We start from the raw sequence: 16855 nt of genomic DNA, 5'->3' as shown, positions 1-16855 counted from the left end.
ATTCCAGAGGACTGATAATAAAACATCCTATCTACCTCCGGAGAGAAGTGATAGATTTAGGGGGGAAAACAAGTGTATTTTTGTTACACAGCTAATGAGAGAATTTGTTTTTCTTGACTCTGTGTACTGTATTTGTTACAAAAGATTTTCTTTTTTTTTTCCTCTCCCTTTTTTTAATGGGATGGAAGATGAGAGGGGGAGAAAATAGATTTCAGTTAATTTTTTAAAAAGCTTTAAAAATAGAGGTTGAGGGATTACAGGTGTGGGATGTTGCATGCCTTTTCAGATGAGATCACTATATTGTTAGTTTTACTGAATTGTTTTACCTGATTCCGAGAGAACTCTCATGTGGTGGGGGTCATCTGGCAATGTTTGCAAGGTAAAACCAAAAAAAAAAGAGCTAAATCAGAACAGTAAGGTTAAGGCCAAGGGAAACTGGAAGAAGGAACAGAGGAGCATGGAGTAATCCTTACTTTTCTCCTTTTTCCTTCCTTGTGGGGAAGCCTGGGATTCTCTTCCCTTTAGCTTAGTCTCCTGGAATGTGTATTTTGGAAGGAGGGGGAGAAGAAGTCTATCTGTAGGGTGTCGTGTTTCTTATCCCTCATCTCCCCCCACCCCAGCTCCCCAGACTCCATGTTACTACCACAGGCTGAATTCTTTCCACCTGCTGTCACATCAGAGGCAGCCAGGGCCAGCTGGGCATCAGATGCTTTCTTGGATGCATGCTTTGGCCTTCAGGTGTGGGGGAGTAGCAACTGGAGCTCTGGGTCTCTAAATTTTGAAGCTTGCTTATTAGCAGTGATGACTTTGTAGAAGCAGGGTCCTTTCTTCTCTGACTTATTATGCTCTTAACCTTGAACTCTGGGGAAACAGGATGGGAGCCAAGGCTCCTGGAGGTGAAAATGCAGCTTTTAGTCAGCACCTGGTCTAAACTTGGGAGGGAGCGTGTGTGTTGACTACGAGGAAGGAGTGATGCACTGAGTTCCTGTTTCTGACTATTGTAATAAGAACTTGAAAGGGGTCCTGACAGTGAAAATTCAGTGAATACTTACTGAGCACCTACTCTGTGCCATGGACTGTGCTAGGCACTTGTGGGGAGCGGTACTGGAAACAGTCATTGAAAAAGAAAAATCCCTGCTCTCAAAGTGCCTAATGCCTGGACCGGGAGGTAAGCTATTCATGGATGTCAGCGTACGCTGAGAAGCATTGGAGTAACAGCCTGAGTGCTGTGCCCAGACAGAGGAGGTCTTGTTTAACAAACACAGAACCCTAATGCTTACACTCACCGTGGGTGATGTTCTCATGTCTGAATCAGACTTGGTGAATCAGAAGTCTGGAGAGGGAGGGAAGATTTGGTAGCATTTTACCTCTTTTCGACCCCTCTCCACCAGCTGTCAAAGTTAATTAGGTGGTGTGAGAAACAGAGGAGAAACCTAGCATTGGTATGCCAGAGCTGAGCTTCCTTTGGTAGCAGTCCCTAGGGGATCCTGTATCTCCTCCCCGCCCCCCAAGCTATTAATAACACCTTCTTTGCAGAGCTGTTCATCCTTGTAAAGGAAATAGGTTGAAGCAGGCATGTTTCCCAGTGCTCCCTGCCCCACCAGAGGATTTCTGACGCCACTGGGGAAAGGATAACATGGGATCTGTCCTTGGTTGCCTCTCTCTGCTCTTACTCTCACAATAGCTGGGCCAGTGGTCAGGACCTTGGACCCAGCTTCTCCTTTGAACTATCCCAGATTGGGTCAGGCTTAGGGAGCAGATTCTATGATTTCCAGCGTCTACCCTGCGTGACTCATAGTTAACAACAACACTGGCAGCTAAAGGGTTTGTCTAGTTGATTAGAGGGCTGGAGAACCCTGAATCTTCCCCCATTCATCCCCACCCCCAAGTCTTTATTTGAATCTGAATGTCGCCTAATAATAATTTGAATTTATATAGCATTTTAAGGTTTTCAAATCATTTCTCCCATGGTAGGTAGGTAGTGCAAATTATTTCTCTATTTTATAGATGGGGAAACTGAGAATCAGATGTAGCATAACGTGACTTGCTCATAGTCACATCTAATAAGACATTAAAGCCAGGATTCAGACTCAGATCTCCTGACTCCATGGCTTGTTTGCTTTGTACCGTACCACACTGGTCCCAAAACCATGGTAGACAAGGAGATGCCCCTAAGGGTTTAGTGCCGAGGTTCTTAACCTATGGTCTATGAAATTATATTTTAAAATATTTTGATAGCCATATTATAATATAATTGGTTTCCTTTGTAATCCTCTCTTTAAAGCATTTAAAAACATTATTCTGAGAAGAGATCCACTGGCTTCATCAGACTGCCAAAGGGTTCTGTGACATAGGAAAGGTTGAGAACCCCTGTTTTGATTTTTTTGAATCCTACTGTGTTCCATCCAGGTTTTGCCTACAGAGAAAGGGATGTGATGAAATGGGGTATTATACTACATCATAGGACAATGACTTAATCTGTGCTATCATACAAGGGTAAGAAGTGTTATGGTACTCCTGGGCCTCGACCTTCCTCATGCTCTCGCTGCCTTCCCAGGCAGGCCATCCTGCCTCTACAGCCCACCACACAGAATTAGTTCACTTGTTACATACATTGTGAGGAAATAAGCCATATATATATTTGAGCTAAGTCACTCATCATGGCATTGTATTTTTCAGCTTAGCTAAGGTTCAAAATATTTAGTCCCCCTTTCCTAGATCTAGCAATTATATAGTTAGCATTTATATAACTCTTTAAGGTCTGCAAAGTGTTTCACAAATATATTATCCTGGGAGGTGGGTACTATTATTATCCCCATTTTACAGAAGACTTACACATGTATCTGAGTCAGAAGGTTAAGGAGCTTGCTTAGGGTTACCCTTGTAAGGGTCTGAGGCTAGATTTGGACTCATCTTCCCTGACCCCAGGTCCACTGCACCAGCCAGTACTCTGTATAGTCGGTGTTCCCTCACACCTCACCCACCAAATCTGAAGTCATTTCCCTTAGGTCTTAGTGGTTCTTCTGGGCAATTCACCTGACTTTTACCCTCTGATATCAGGCCATACTATTGGTGTTAGTCTTTCTTTGGTTACCAGAAAAAAAATAAAAAATAAAGTTCTTTCTTAATTGGGTGCTTTTTTTTGGATTTTAGTTGAAACTGCTGCCTACTTAGCCCTCATCAAGTCACGTGGTATCCCTTCTGACCCCCATTTTAAGCCCTCAGTCCCTGTAATTTCGCTGCACTGGAATGTGCTTCTCTGTCCCTTCTTTCTGTTTGCTCGGCAGTTTTCTGAAAAGATGCCTCAAGTTCTTCACAGCTCCACCTGATAGACCCAGTAGCCCACCTTGCCAAGGTGAAGGTTGCTTCTTGTTGTCTTCTCTGTTTTCAAGAGGCTTCTCCCTCAATGTTTCCATATTAAAAGAAATAATAGTCTTTCTTTGAAAGTCCTCTTTGACCATCCTTAATCCTTCAAAAAACCTGACCTTCCCCCCAGTTAACGTTTTTTTTGCACCACAATCAATATTTGAAGAAAGGTGCACTTTGATTCAAGGGCTCATTGGATGCCCAGATAAAGGTGTCAGTGGGCAGTGGTTGGGTCCACACTGTAGAGTTTGAACCTGGTACGTGGATCAAATGAACAAATTTACTAAAAGTATATACTTTATGCAAGGAAATAATGAGGATTGTAAGACATAGTCTTTGCCCTTAAGCTTATAATCCGATTGGGAAAAGAATTATACATCTGTGAAAACACAAGTGAGAGAGAGGGGGTGGGGGGGAAGAGAGAGAGAGAGAGAGAGGACACAATGAAAGATGTAATAAGGCAGAACATGATTCATTGCTGTATAAGCAATATAGACTATGAATTTGGGAAGAGGAGAAATCACTGTGGGCTGGACACTTCCTTTGTAGTGGTCTTGGGTAAGTTCCCAACTTACAGAGCATGAAGATCTCTTTATAACATCAAAGACTGTGTGAATCATAGCATGGTGCAGTTAGACTATTAACATTGGAGGTTTTTTTTTTGAGAAAAATATGATAAGAAGTTACTAGGAATTCAGTAATTTTCTTATTTTATCAATCACAACAATATTTGCATACTTTGAAAAAAGAGTAACCTATGGATATAGGATCATGGTGATAGAGTAGTGATTTACTGAAGTTCACATGCATAGTAAATGTTGAGTCTTTGAGACCTATGACTTATTCAGGCTACAAAAGTTATATTTATTTACTGTGCCATGCTTCATTGGTGTGCCTGTGTGTGGATTGCATTAACTCTGTAATATCATCCAGGACCAGGAGTACGCTGGAGCCAGCTTGAACCAGCTCTTATGAGCCAACTGGGAAATTTTTAGTGTGAGCATTAATACCTCAGAAAACACTGCATATCAGGGTTTGATTTATTGTCTTGTTGATTGTCTAGATGTTAGAAAATGATGGAGAAAATGACGATAATGCAGATTAAGCTTAAAAATGTATCAATTTGTACATCATTTCCCCTCCCCCTCAAGCTAATTGTAAACCATTTACCAGCACTCCTGGCTAGGACCATAGATTAAGAATTATTAGTCTGGGGTTATGCCATACTACCTACCTTAGAATACCAGTGGCTGGACATGATGCTAAGAACTGGAAGGTCTTCAAGCAGGCTTACTCATTTTGCTTTGTTTCTGTGTCTCAAACTGCCTACTTAATTTTCAATTGCATGCCATCAGTCAGCAGCAGCACTGGCCGGTAGTTTGTGGACAAATTCACAAAAGAGCGTGCTGGAAGAGGGTTATCAGTATAGGAAAGGTATCCACATAAGAGCTAGGTGAATTTGAAGCCTGCATCATTTCTTCCTCCCTGGGCATCAGATTTTTTTTTTTTCTTCTTCTCTGTCATCAGTGGGTTGTGCTGGCATTTAAAGTATTCTACAATGTGGCTTCCCACTGACCTTTACAAAATTATCACTTCATGCACTCTCCATTCCAGACAAACTGACCAGCTTAGTCTTCCTCATTCTACTTTTCCTGTCTTCCTTCCTTTACACAGGCAAACACTAAATCCTAAAAACCGAACCCTAAATCCTTCATGTCTTAAATAGACACTCCTCAGTTCTTAGAATCCTTTTTTTGTTGTTTTCGGTTGTTGTCTGACTCTCCATGACCCCATCTGGGGTTTTCTTGGCAAAGATGCGAGAGTGGTTTGCCATTTCCTTCATTTTGACAGATAAGGAAACTGAGGCAAACAGGGCTGTGTGCCCAAGGTCACACAGCCAGTAAATGTCTGAGGTTGGATTTGAACTCAGGAAGAACAGTCTTCCTGAGTCCAAGCCAGGCACTCTACCTACTTCGCCACCTAGCTGCCCTCTTAGAAGCCTTATTTTTCTTCAAATTACAATTCAGATGCTACATAATACACAGAGCTTTTCCTAACCTTTCAAGTTGTTAAATTCCTTTGGGTTAGGTGGTGCAACAGATAGAGCAACTGGGCCTAGAGTCAAGAAGAATTGAGGTCAAATCCAGCCTTGGACACTTACTAGGCTCGTGACCCTGGACCAGTCACTTAACCTTTGCCTGCCTCAAGTCTCCTTATCTGTAAAATGGAAATAATAATAACACCTACCTCCCAGGATGGGCGTGAAGATCAAATGGGATAATATTTCTGCAACACTGCTTAGCACAGTGTTGGCACACAGTAGGTGCTTAATAAATGCTTGTTTCTGTTATTTAGTGTATACACGTTATATTTACTTACTTGTATGTACATTATCTTATCTGTGAAAGGAGGGGGTTGAACTGGATGGTCTTCTCAAATCCCTTCTGGATGGGGAGAAAATTTGGAACTCAAAATCTTGTGGAAGTGAATGTTGAAAACTAAAAATAAATAAATTAATATAAACTTTTAAAAAAATCCATTAACATTTAAAGTTAAAAAAAATCCCATTTGGCTCTAAACCCGTGATCCAGTGCTGTGTGTTGTATACCACCCCCAACTTCCCCACTCCCCACTTCGCAAATGAAAATTCCTGGAGGGCAGGGACTGTCTGGTTTTTATCTTTGTATTCTAACTCCTAGCACACAGGATGTGTTTTAAAATGTTTGTTGAGTAGAACCAAATAGTGAAGATTTCTTTCTACTGCTTGGTGCCACTGTAGGAGTTTGTAATAGGCAACCAGATTAATGGCAGCTCATTGTACATATCCATCCCCTAGAATATGGAAATGAAAATTCAACTTTATTTCTGGCTTGGGCTAATAATCAAGTTGAAAGGGGAGGGGGGCCTCCGATGGAGAATCTGTGTAGTGTTTCAACATAGCCATTAGGTGGCAGTGTGACTCCATAGCAATATTTCATTTATTTTGAAAAGGATTGTGGATTTGCTCTAACCCCCTTGTTTTACAGATGTGGACATGCCCAAGGTCAGGCAGGCAGTAAGCGACAGGAGCTAGGTTGGGCATGTTCTTATGGCTACCAAGGAAGTCACAGGATCATTGAGCTAAAGTGTCTTCTGGAAGACCATCCCCAGCATGGACTCAAAAGATCATGAGATTTAGGGCTAGACGAGACCTCAGATATTATGTAGTCCAATCCTCTTAATTTACAGATGAAGAAACTCAGGTCTAGATGGGCAATCATTTGTCCAAGGTCACACAGAGAATGTGTGTAGCACAGCCCGGATTCAAACCCAGGGGGCCCTTTGACTGCAAACCCAGTATTTGCCCCAACACCAAGCTTCATTCTTTCTCTTTCAGGCTGAAAACACATCTTTCTGGCTCCCAAAGCCCTCCACAATCTGTCTCCAACTCTGCCTATTGAATTTTAATTCCTTCTCTTTCTTGCTTCTGACCTCCCATTATTTAACTTTTTTTCTAATCCAGGCATTCCCTCAGTCTCCCACACTTCTCAGGCATTCTTCCTCCCTTGTCTGCACCTTTGTTTCTCCTCACCCCAAAATGCCTTTCCTTCTCTCCTCTAACTGGTCATATCCCATCTATCCTTCAAAGACCAGTTCAAACCCTGTCTCTTTCAAGTAACCTTCCCTGGCCATGCCGCCCTCACTGTTCACACCCTAAATCTAGGATTCTATGAACACAAGTCACTGCTTGTTTGCATTCTGTCTAGTCTTCTTGCTTATCTTTTGCAGGGAATCATATTTTTTTTCCCTGTGAGATTGTCAGATTTGTGATGAGGAGGACCTTGTCTTCAGTCTTTTATGTCCCCTCAGAGTGCCTATATTATGCTGGGACCCCTGGTGGGTGCTCAATAACTACTTATTAGCTGGTTAAGAAAAAAAGAGGCAATCTGAATGGACAGAAAAGTGGAATGGATTTGGACATGTGAGTCCTAAAGTGCCTTCTGGGGATGCAGCTAGGTGACCCTTGGAGGTACTTCCAATTTCTCCTCTATTTAAGCCCCTTCCACCTCCCTCTATGTCTTGGTTTAACCATTCTATTGGACACTTCCAACCCTTGAGCATCTATATCCCAAGTCCATAAGCAGATGGGCTCAGCTGGAAAATGTAACCTAAGGAACTGTTAGGAAGCTCTCTGTAGTGGTTGCCAGTTCCAAAATATCCCAGAGAGATCAGGTTGGGTTTATTTCTGATCTCGCAATCAGTACGAGACAGGGTGGTGAAGTGGTAGGAACCTTAGACATGGAGTCCGATCTAGGCTCTTAGGTTTAACAGGTGTGTGACTTTGAATAAGCTATGTCATCTCTCCAAGTCTGTTACTCCATCTGAAAAACAGGCTTGGTAACACTTGGACCAAAAAGGTGGTATCAGTGAATAGAGAGCTGGTCTTAGAAAAGGAGTTCAAATGCTATCTCTTGGTCACCCAGAGCAAATCACTTCCCTGCTCAGTGCTGTCCACATCTGTTGAAGGAATGAAGGAAACTTTATTTAGTTTCTTAGCATTTACTAAGTGCCTGCTATGTGCCTGGCACTGTTAAGGACTTTACGAATATTATCTTATTTGAGCCACACAATACCCTTGGAAGCTATTATCATCCCCATTTACAGTGGAGGAAACTGAGGCAAACAGGGTTAAGTGACTTGCCCAAGGTCACACAGCGAGTAAGTATCTGAGGCAGAATTTGAAGTCAGCCTAGCCCTCTATTTACTCCAGTTTATAGTTTAGGATCATAAGTTACAGAACATTGGTAGCGGGAGTTTCCATACTTCATAGGAGTGAAACCACAGGTCTTGTCCAAAAGTGCTTGCTGTTTTGCCTCCGTCATAGAACCATTGTGAGGGAAGGACTCTACAATGTGCTGGGTAACTGTGAGCTATTAATAGTCTGATGCCTCATTGTGGTGCAGACATACTCCTGACCCTGGTTTTCAAAGACTGTGCTGTCAAACATTGGCAGGTCCCATCATACGGGAAAGGTTTCAAGCACAGGCCTGGGGGATCAGGGTTGTGCAGGGATTCTGCTAACTGATTTTTGGAGAGGCTCATCACCAAACTAGTTGCAGGGTGATGATTTTCCCACGTTTTATGAATAAACAAATGAATGGAGAAGAAAGCATTAAACCCTTTAAGTTGTTCAGTCATGTCTGCCTCTTCATGACCCCATTTGAAGTTTTCTTGGCAAAGATATTGGAGTGGTTTGCCATTTCCTTCTCTAGCTTATTTTACAGATGAGAAAACTGAGGCAAACAAGATTAAGAGACTTGCCCAGGGTCTCATAGCTAGTGTCTAGGCTGGATTTGAACTCAGGAGGATGAGTCCTGACTTCCTTCCCTGTACTCTATCCACCTCACCACCTAACTGCCTTAAACTTTTATTGTGTGCAAAGTATTCAGCTAAGTGCTGAGAATACAGATGATACAATAAGTTGGTCCCTGCTATCAGGGAGTTTTCATTCAGATAGGGGAAGACTAAACATACTGAGGGTTTCAGCTACAAGAGAGATGGCTCGGACAATTGACTTTAGGGTACATCCCCAAAACAGATGGCAATGCCTCTTCTTTAATGAATGACATTTCTGCTGATAAAATCCTATAATTTTCTTGTGGCAAGAATTTTCTTTTCTGGGTCCTCAGTAGCTGTGATTGCCATACCCACAGATGCAGTTGCTAGGCCACATCTCCATTAGGTTTGTACTCTCAAGGTGGTGGCTGTGATGGCTGGGCTGGAAGCAGGACCAGTGGCTGTGAGTGGAGGGCTTAGGGGTAGAAAGGAGGAATGATGCTACTCCCCAGAGCCCTTGGGCTCACGTGCCTGATGCTGATAAGTGGTCCTCAGTGAATTGCTCCCTCCAATGCAGGGTCTGGTCAAGAAGTAGAATGAGGTGTCAGGAAGGCATTCCTGTTCCTGAGGTTCTGAAATTCAGGGTCCTGCACTGTCTGTAGCTTCATTTCCTGGTTGTGGTTTGGTGGTGTTGACTCACCTGGTAACTTGCCTCCGGTCTGTCCTTCAGAGTGCTTTGCTGGTTCACATGGTTTGGTCATTCATTCATGGGCTCTGTTTCTGTCTGCAGATGCTTCAGGATTGCCCCAAGGCCCGAAGGGAGGTGGATTTGCATTGGAGAGCCTCTCAGTGCCCACACATTGTCAAGATTGTGGATGTCTATGAGAACCTGTATGCTGGAAGGAAGTGTCTCCTGATTATCATGGAATGGTGAAAGACTCTTCTTGCACACCCTTCCTTCTTCCTCCCCCTCAAAACCCTCATTCCCTGCTCATCCCTTTATCTCAGCCTCCTACTCCTTCCAGCTCCACTCCCTACTCAACCCTTCTGCCTCCCTGTTCCTCTCCAACATTTCCTTCAGCCCCATTCAATCCAGTTATCCAGCATTTAGTTCATTCTTATAGCAATCTTGGCAGTAACAGGGAAATCTTCACATGTAAATGATTGATTTTTTTGTTGTCGTTGAAGGATGGCGCATGATGAGATAGGTGGGAGATAGCTAGAGGCTCCATTTTCAAAAACCCATTGCTTGTCTTTTGGCTTTTATTTCAGCATGGATGGTGGAGAGCTCTTCAGCCGCATCCAAGACCGGGGAGACCAGGCCTTCACTGAGAGAGGTAAGCAAGCCCTCTTGGGAGAGGCAGAAAGGTCTGAGTAAGTTCCCTAGAAACTATGATTGCCATAGGAGACTCTCTGTAGTAGGGTTAAGGGTCTACTCTAATAGCTGTCGCTGCCCTCTCCCCCATTCTGGAATTCTGCCAGGCTGAGTAATTCCAGACTGGGGTCATGACTGACCTTGCTGACATCATTCTTGGGCATTGTTCTTAAACTTGCTTGTGTCATGATGTCTTTGGCAGTCTAGTATGGCTTATGGATCCCTTCTCAGAATAATGTTTTTAAATGCACAGAGTAAAATGCCTAAGATTACAAAAAAAGCCAAAAGTTAATGAAAATAAAGAAGTAATGTTTTTCCTATGAAATTTTGGCATGGACACCTTGGAGGAGGGGTGTCTGTGGATCCCAAGTTAAGAACTGCTGTTCTAGGGATGGCATCATTAGAATGTAAGTTCCTTCAATGCAGATACTGTTTGTTTCTTTGTGCCCTAGTGCTGGAGATCGTTGTGGGTTGATTGATGCTGTCTAAGGGCTCACACCTGTGAGGCTCAAGGCTTCCAACACTGAGCACCATTCTACTCTATTGCAGTTCCATATTGAGGTTAGGGCCCCTCAGTAAGGAGTTGGAGTTGTGTTAGAATTGCTTCAAGCTTCGAGGCTCAACTTCAAGACCTTCTTTCTTATGTCTTCCCCCAGAGGCTTCTGACATCATGAAGAGCATTGGTGAAGCAATTCAGTACTTACACTCAATCAACATTGCGCACAGGGATGTCAAGGTAATTGCTGCGCACCCCTCCCCTCCCCCATCTGGAGGCTCTGGAATGATACTAGCAAGGGTTGGCAGTGATATAGTAGGGGTATTTAAATCTTGGCTTTGTCAATCCCTGTGCGTCCTTGGACAAGTCACCTAACTATTGTGAGCCTTAGGTTCTCCTTCCAGAAAGTATGGATAACGCCTGTTAATATCAACTCCCAGGTTGTTATGGGGCTAAAATGAGATAATTTATGTTAAGTGCTTTGCAGACTTTTAACCCTTATATGTAACATTGATTATCATTCTTTGCGCCTCAGTTTCTACAAAATGGGGACAAAAATATCTGTAAAATCACAGGGTTGTTATGAGGATCAAGCAAACTATTGTATGTCAATTACTTTGTAAACTGTAAACTGTTAATTGTCAGCTCATTTATCCTGGATGAATATCCACAATGATGATGAGAACTCTGGTTCATTTCCCTACACCAACTCCCGTAGGCTGAGACAGCCTCTCCCTGACTTTGGTCGTTGCTGACTCTGAGCATGGCCAGGTCCACACTGACTTCATCAGATTTGGGTTATGACCTTTTGCTTGCTGGATTTTGGAGAAGAATTTGCCTGCACTTCCTTTCCCTTCTTCTCTTTGCCTATCCAGACCAGCCCAGCCTCCCCCATGAAGTCTTCCCTTCCCCTTCCAGCCCACAGGAATATCTCCTTCATTGTACTTCTGCAGCCAGGAAAGCTGTTAATTATCTTGTCTTATATTGTTTTCTCACAGCTGTTTTGTGTACCTTCTCTCCCTAACTTTGCCTAATAAGCTCCTTCTGTTTGAAGACTGCATATGCTTCTGTATTCTCCTCAGCATCTAGAAGAGTTCTAAGATTTTAAGATGCATTCAGTACTTGTTGATTGATTGAGTGAATGAATAAGTGAGTGAGTGAAGCTTCAGCGCATCCCCATTAGTTTTGGAATACAGGGAAAACTCCTGTTTACTGTTTAAAACCCTTCACAATCTGGCTCTAGCCAACCTTTCCAGATTTATTGCATTTTGCTTCCTTTCACTTGCTCTCCAGTCTAGCCAACTTGGCCTAAATAGGCCAAACAATAAATACTGTTTTCTGTATATAACATTCCAACTTCTGTTTTTCTGCTAGTGCACAGGCTGTTCCCCTTGCCAAATGTACTCCCTCCATGACCTAGGGAGCTTTGACACCATCTCTACCTTCCTTCATAGCTCAGCTCAGGTGCTACCTCTTACATGAGGTCATTCTTGATTTCCTGGTCACCACCCCCTCCCCTCTTTCTATCGTGTCCCCAGTACCTAACACACACACACACACACACACACACACACACAGTGCCTGAGGTATAGCAGACCCTTAATATATGTTTTTTGAATGGATGAATTGGCTGTCCTCATGGCTCCTAGTTTTGGTCCCACAGGCTCAGTGAAGCCTTTACTTCTCTTTCTCTTTTTTGTTTCTGTGCAGCCTGAGAATCTCTTATACTCCTCCAAACGGCCCAATGCCATCCTGAAGCTCACTGACTTTGGCTTTGCCAAGGAAACCACCAGCCATAATTCCCTCACTACCCCTTGCTACACACCGTACTATGTGGGTAAGTTCTAAGAGTAGATGCAGAGGGTTCACGCTTCCCCTATCTCTTCCCTTCTTCAATGAGCTCCGGTCGCCAACAACCCAAAGAAAGTTATGCATTTTGAGCCTCAGTCCGAGGTGGGTTTTGATAAATAGTCATGACCAGAAGCAAGGGCGTGGTTAAAATGGCCTACTAAGGTTTACAGTTTCCATATTTTTATAGTCTTGGGACCTTGGACAGGTCATCTCATCCCTAGGAGCCTCAGTCTTCCACATCCTTGAAATGATAGGGTTGAACTAGATGATGTGTAAGGTCCCTTTCCACCTCTAAATTCTAGAACCAAATGATTGATGGTTGTAGCATTTGAGTATCTGTGGAGAATGGTAGATGTTTCTTCTCCTTCCAGGAGAAAGGAAGGTCTACAGCCTTCTCCATTTGGGTTTTCCCAAATGGGTCTCTTCCGTGGTGCTGGGGATGGATATAGCGGTATACCCAGGAGAATGAATCAGTGCTGAGGCACTGATGAGGACCTCTCTCATGCTTCTGGGAGTATATTCCAATCCCAGTAATCTCTTCTCCTTTACAGCTCCAGAGGTCCTGGGCCCCGAGAAATATGATAAATCCTGTGACATGTGGTCTTTGGGTGTCATCATGTATATCCTGTGAGTGCTATGGGAAAGGGGTGGGCAGGCACTGTTCTCTCATAGGCCAGAGCTTGGATGAGCAATGTGTGGTGCGGTGGGAGGATGCTACCATTATTTTTCTGGTTAGATGTGGATTTCTGTGGGAGATCTTTACAAATAATCTGTTCTCTCTTCTCTACCCCTATCCTTGAAGCTGAAAAGGAGGTGGGAACTGTCCACATGGGCAGGTACTTGGTGCACAGGATTCCTGATTACTATTCTTGCATTGCTTTTTACCGTGGGACCAAATTACTGAGATCCCCTTTCTTCTATCAGTGGGACAAAGGAAGAAGCAGACTTTCCCCCTTTTTCCATGTATATGTTTCTCAAATAATGCCTCTCATCTTTCCCTCCTTTTCCTCTTCTTTTCTCTGGGTCTAGACTGTGTGGTTACCCTCCATTCTATTCCAACCATGGCCTTGCCATCTCTCCTGGCATGAAGACTCGAATCCGAATGGGCCAGTATGAGTTTCCCAATCCAGAGTGGTCAGAGGTATCAGAGGAAGGTAAGAGACCTCAGCTTTCTAGGGCACATAAAATACACCCATGTGGCTATTTTTATTCATCTGTGGATGTATAAAGCCATGTATTTTGGGACAGAGAGAGAGAGAGAGAGAGAATGAGAATTGTGTGAAGGAATTTGGGAGAATGCCTGATTAGGTTATCAGGGCTTGTGGGGACTTTGAAAAGCTTAGTTGTGGTCAACCCTTAGTGCTCTCTCCATTGGGGAATCTTATCTCAAATGAGAACCTGTTCTCTCTTTTAGAGCTATAGGTAGTTGGTGGTGGGGGTGGGGAAGCATGGAGCTTGAATTCTGAAATCAACTTCTTTTTCCTCTTGTGCAGTCAAAATGCTTATCCGGAATCTACTCAAGACAGAACCAACTCAAAGAATGACCATCACTGAGTTTATGAATCATCCTTGGATTATGGTGAGATGGGTCTGCTGGGAGGACCCCTACCAAACCCAGGAGTACCCCCCCCTAGGAATGGGGAGAGCAGGAGTCAACTCCTGTCCAGGGGAATCTTTCTGACTTTGGTCTGATCCTAAATCTCCTTTTCTCTCCTCCAAGCAATCAATGCAGGTCCCTCAGACTCCACTGCACACCAGCAGAGTCCTGAAGGAAGACAAGGAGAGGTGGGAGGATGTGAAGGTAAGGGAAAGGCATTGCTTTGGAGTTGGAGTGGAGATGAAAGAGTGGGTGCTGGCTCCTGGATGGAATAAGCATTTATGTAGCACCTCCTGTGTGCCAGGCAATGTACTAATTGCTTCACAAATATCTCATTTGATAATAAAGGAGGGGAGAGGGAGGATGCTATAGAATCTGGTGTCATTGGTCTTTTGTGGTCTCAGGGCATTCATGTCAAAGAAATAAAACTCCTGGTCACCCCTAGACAAACCCCAGTCTGCACTGTGGGATAAGGATTCAGTTTTCTCAGTTTGTGTTGCTACCCCCCACCACGATGAATCATCACTTTATTTAGTGTCATAAAATGTTGGAGTTGGAGGAGACCTTATAGATCATCTAAGGACAGATAAGCAAACTGAGGCTAAAATTACACATAAGTGTCAGAGGCTAGACTCGAACCCAAATCTGGCTGTGCCTTATATCTGGGCAGTCAGTCGATAAGCATTTATTAAAAACCTGCTGTATGCCAGATATCCAATTAAGAGCTGGAGATACAAAGAAAGGCAAAATACAGTCCCTGCCTTTGAGGAACTCAAGCTAATGGGGAGACAAAATGGAAACAATCATCTGCAAACAAACTATAGACATGTGAAATGGGAAACGATCAACAGAGAGAAGGCATGAGAATTAAGTGTGATTGGGAAAGGCTTCCTGGGCACTTAAGAAATGTTTGTTGAATTGGGTTATTGGACCTCCTCCAGTCTTTCTGCTGTACTTGCTGTCCTTTCTTCTGGGGTCTTGGGAGAGTTGCCTGAAATAGTGATGGTGTCCACGTGAAGCTAGTGGTCCATCCCTAATATGGAGGTGCTATTAGCCAAACCCAATGTTCTGACTGTTCTATGTCCTCTTACCTTTTTTCTTTTCTTTTCATTTTTTTTTAAACGTTCTGCTCCCTCTTCTTGTACCTTTGTGCTTCACTTGGGTCTTCCCTTCTCATTCTTTCCCCATCTGGTCTCATTTCTTCCTCTCCTTCTATTCACCCTTGCTGTTCTCCTCCTCAGGAAGAGATGACCAGTGCCTTGGCCACCATGCGTGTTGACTATGAGCAAATCAAGATTAAGAAGATTGAGGATGCCACCAACCCTCTGCTCCTAAAGAGGCGGAAGAAAGCCCGGGCTTTGGAGGCAGCTGCCCTCGCTCACTGAGCCACCCTCAGCACTCCTCCCGCCCTGATGGAGGGAAAGCAATAACTCTCTAAGTCTATTTTTTAAAAGCAGAGACACAGACCTGTCCTCCCCCAGCTCCTACTTGCATGGAGCCCAGAAACTTGTCAGCAGATGAATTCTGGTCCTTTAACTGCCACCTTCCCTGGAGCTCCTGGACCTGACCCTTGGGAGGTTGGGAGGTGAGGACAAGGGGGCAAGTTGCTCTCAAGATCTTCCTCATTGTGCAGTTTTTCTTGGCTGATTTGGCCTTGAATTTTTATAAAATTTCTATTTTTTTCTCCTCCTTTCCCTGTTTTCCCTCCCAAGTCACAGGATGATTTTTTTAAAAAGGTATTTTGGGGAGCCGCTACAGGGAGGTGACTCAGTGTTTGTTACCTTGTTCCCTCTGCCTTCCCCTCACCCCAGTCTGAGGCTTCAATAGACTTGGGGGCCAAGTGGCTGGGAGGCTGAGCCCTGTGGAGGACAGGGCCTTTTTGGTATGGGATCCAGGGGACTTGGCCTCAGGGGGCTCCCCCTGCCTTAACTCAGAGGCCTTGGACAGCTGGAGCTGTGGCCAGGGGGTAGGCATACAGGGCTGGATGTGTGACTGTGTGGACAAGGGGTTATGAATCAGTGTGCAGAAACAGTGTGTTTGTGGTGGGTAGGGGACCCTGAGGCTACTCAGAGGGGCTTTCCTGTTTGGATCTGACACAGCCCAGGGAAAGGTCCACATATCCATCTGTATGGGAAGCTGGCTAAGACTGAAACTGGCTCATGGTCTTTCTCTCTAATAGGCAGAGCTCTGAGGGCAGGGAAAGGACTTCCCTGACATTGGCACTGAGATAAAAGGGACAGGGGCCTTCCTGTTCCTCCTCCTCCCTCCAAATCTAGTATTTAGTGTAGAATTTCAGTCCTCCCTCCCTTCCTCCTCAGTGAATGGGAAGGCAGTACTATCTTGTGGAGGAAGGAGTGGTCCTAGGATTCAGAATGATCCCTCTTTTCCCACTTTCCCTGAACACTATGTGTTTGGGAAAAAAAACTTCCCTCCCCTTTCCTAACCAGAGGTATATAGGGCCAGGGAGTGGGGAGGATAGTGTCCAGGGCCCTGTTTGTTTTGTTGGTTTTTTTTTTTTTGCCCCCCTCCCCCCACCCCCCCCCCCCCCGCTCTCTTGTCCAAATCTGGAGCCAGTCTGAGCCCACAATATCTGCTACCTTAAGCTGGGAGCAGACAGAGAGCCCCACTCCAGAAGATGAGTGGGAGATAAGGTCCTTTGGGCCTCTGTGGCAAGGGCCATCCAACTTATCCCATTTGCCTCTCTCTTATTTTAAAACTCTCCTGGTTTTATATTTCCTGGATTTTAGCCTTTTTTTGTTGTTGTTCTTGGGCCGCCTTTTAACCTCCCACCCTGTCTGGGGATGAGCCTGGGCTATTTGTTGCGACCATAAAGATTTTATGTTTTGCTTGGCCC

General features: G+C 44.2%; 1 protein-coding gene across 1 annotated transcript in view; it reads left to right on the top strand.

The window, feature by feature from the left end:
* MAPKAPK2 (mitogen-activated protein kinase-activated protein kinase 2) overlaps positions 1–16425 on the top strand; it is a 60233-nt gene extending 43808 nt beyond the window's left edge. The window contains exons 2-10 of the mRNA XM_027871390.1: positions 9473–9612; positions 9955–10019; positions 10714–10793; positions 12264–12390; positions 12956–13031; positions 13434–13558; positions 13898–13983; positions 14125–14205; positions 15243–16425. Coding sequence (XP_027727191.1) covers positions 9473–9612; positions 9955–10019; positions 10714–10793; positions 12264–12390; positions 12956–13031; positions 13434–13558; positions 13898–13983; positions 14125–14205; positions 15243–15386 — 924 coding nt within the window. The 3' untranslated portion in view covers positions 15387–16425. The remainder of the gene's footprint in view (positions 1–9472; positions 9613–9954; positions 10020–10713; positions 10794–12263; positions 12391–12955; positions 13032–13433; positions 13559–13897; positions 13984–14124; positions 14206–15242) is intronic.
* The last annotated feature ends 430 nt before the right edge of the window (positions 16426–16855 follow it).

Source organism: Vombatus ursinus, unplaced genomic scaffold, assembly GCF_900497805.2.
Source record: "Vombatus ursinus unplaced genomic scaffold, bare-nosed wombat genome assembly UNPS02014798.1, whole genome shotgun sequence".
Lineage (NCBI taxonomy): Eukaryota > Metazoa > Chordata > Mammalia > Diprotodontia > Vombatidae > Vombatus > Vombatus ursinus.
Note: the sequence above shows the minus strand (reverse complement) of the source record. Positions and strands in the feature narration are given on the sequence as shown.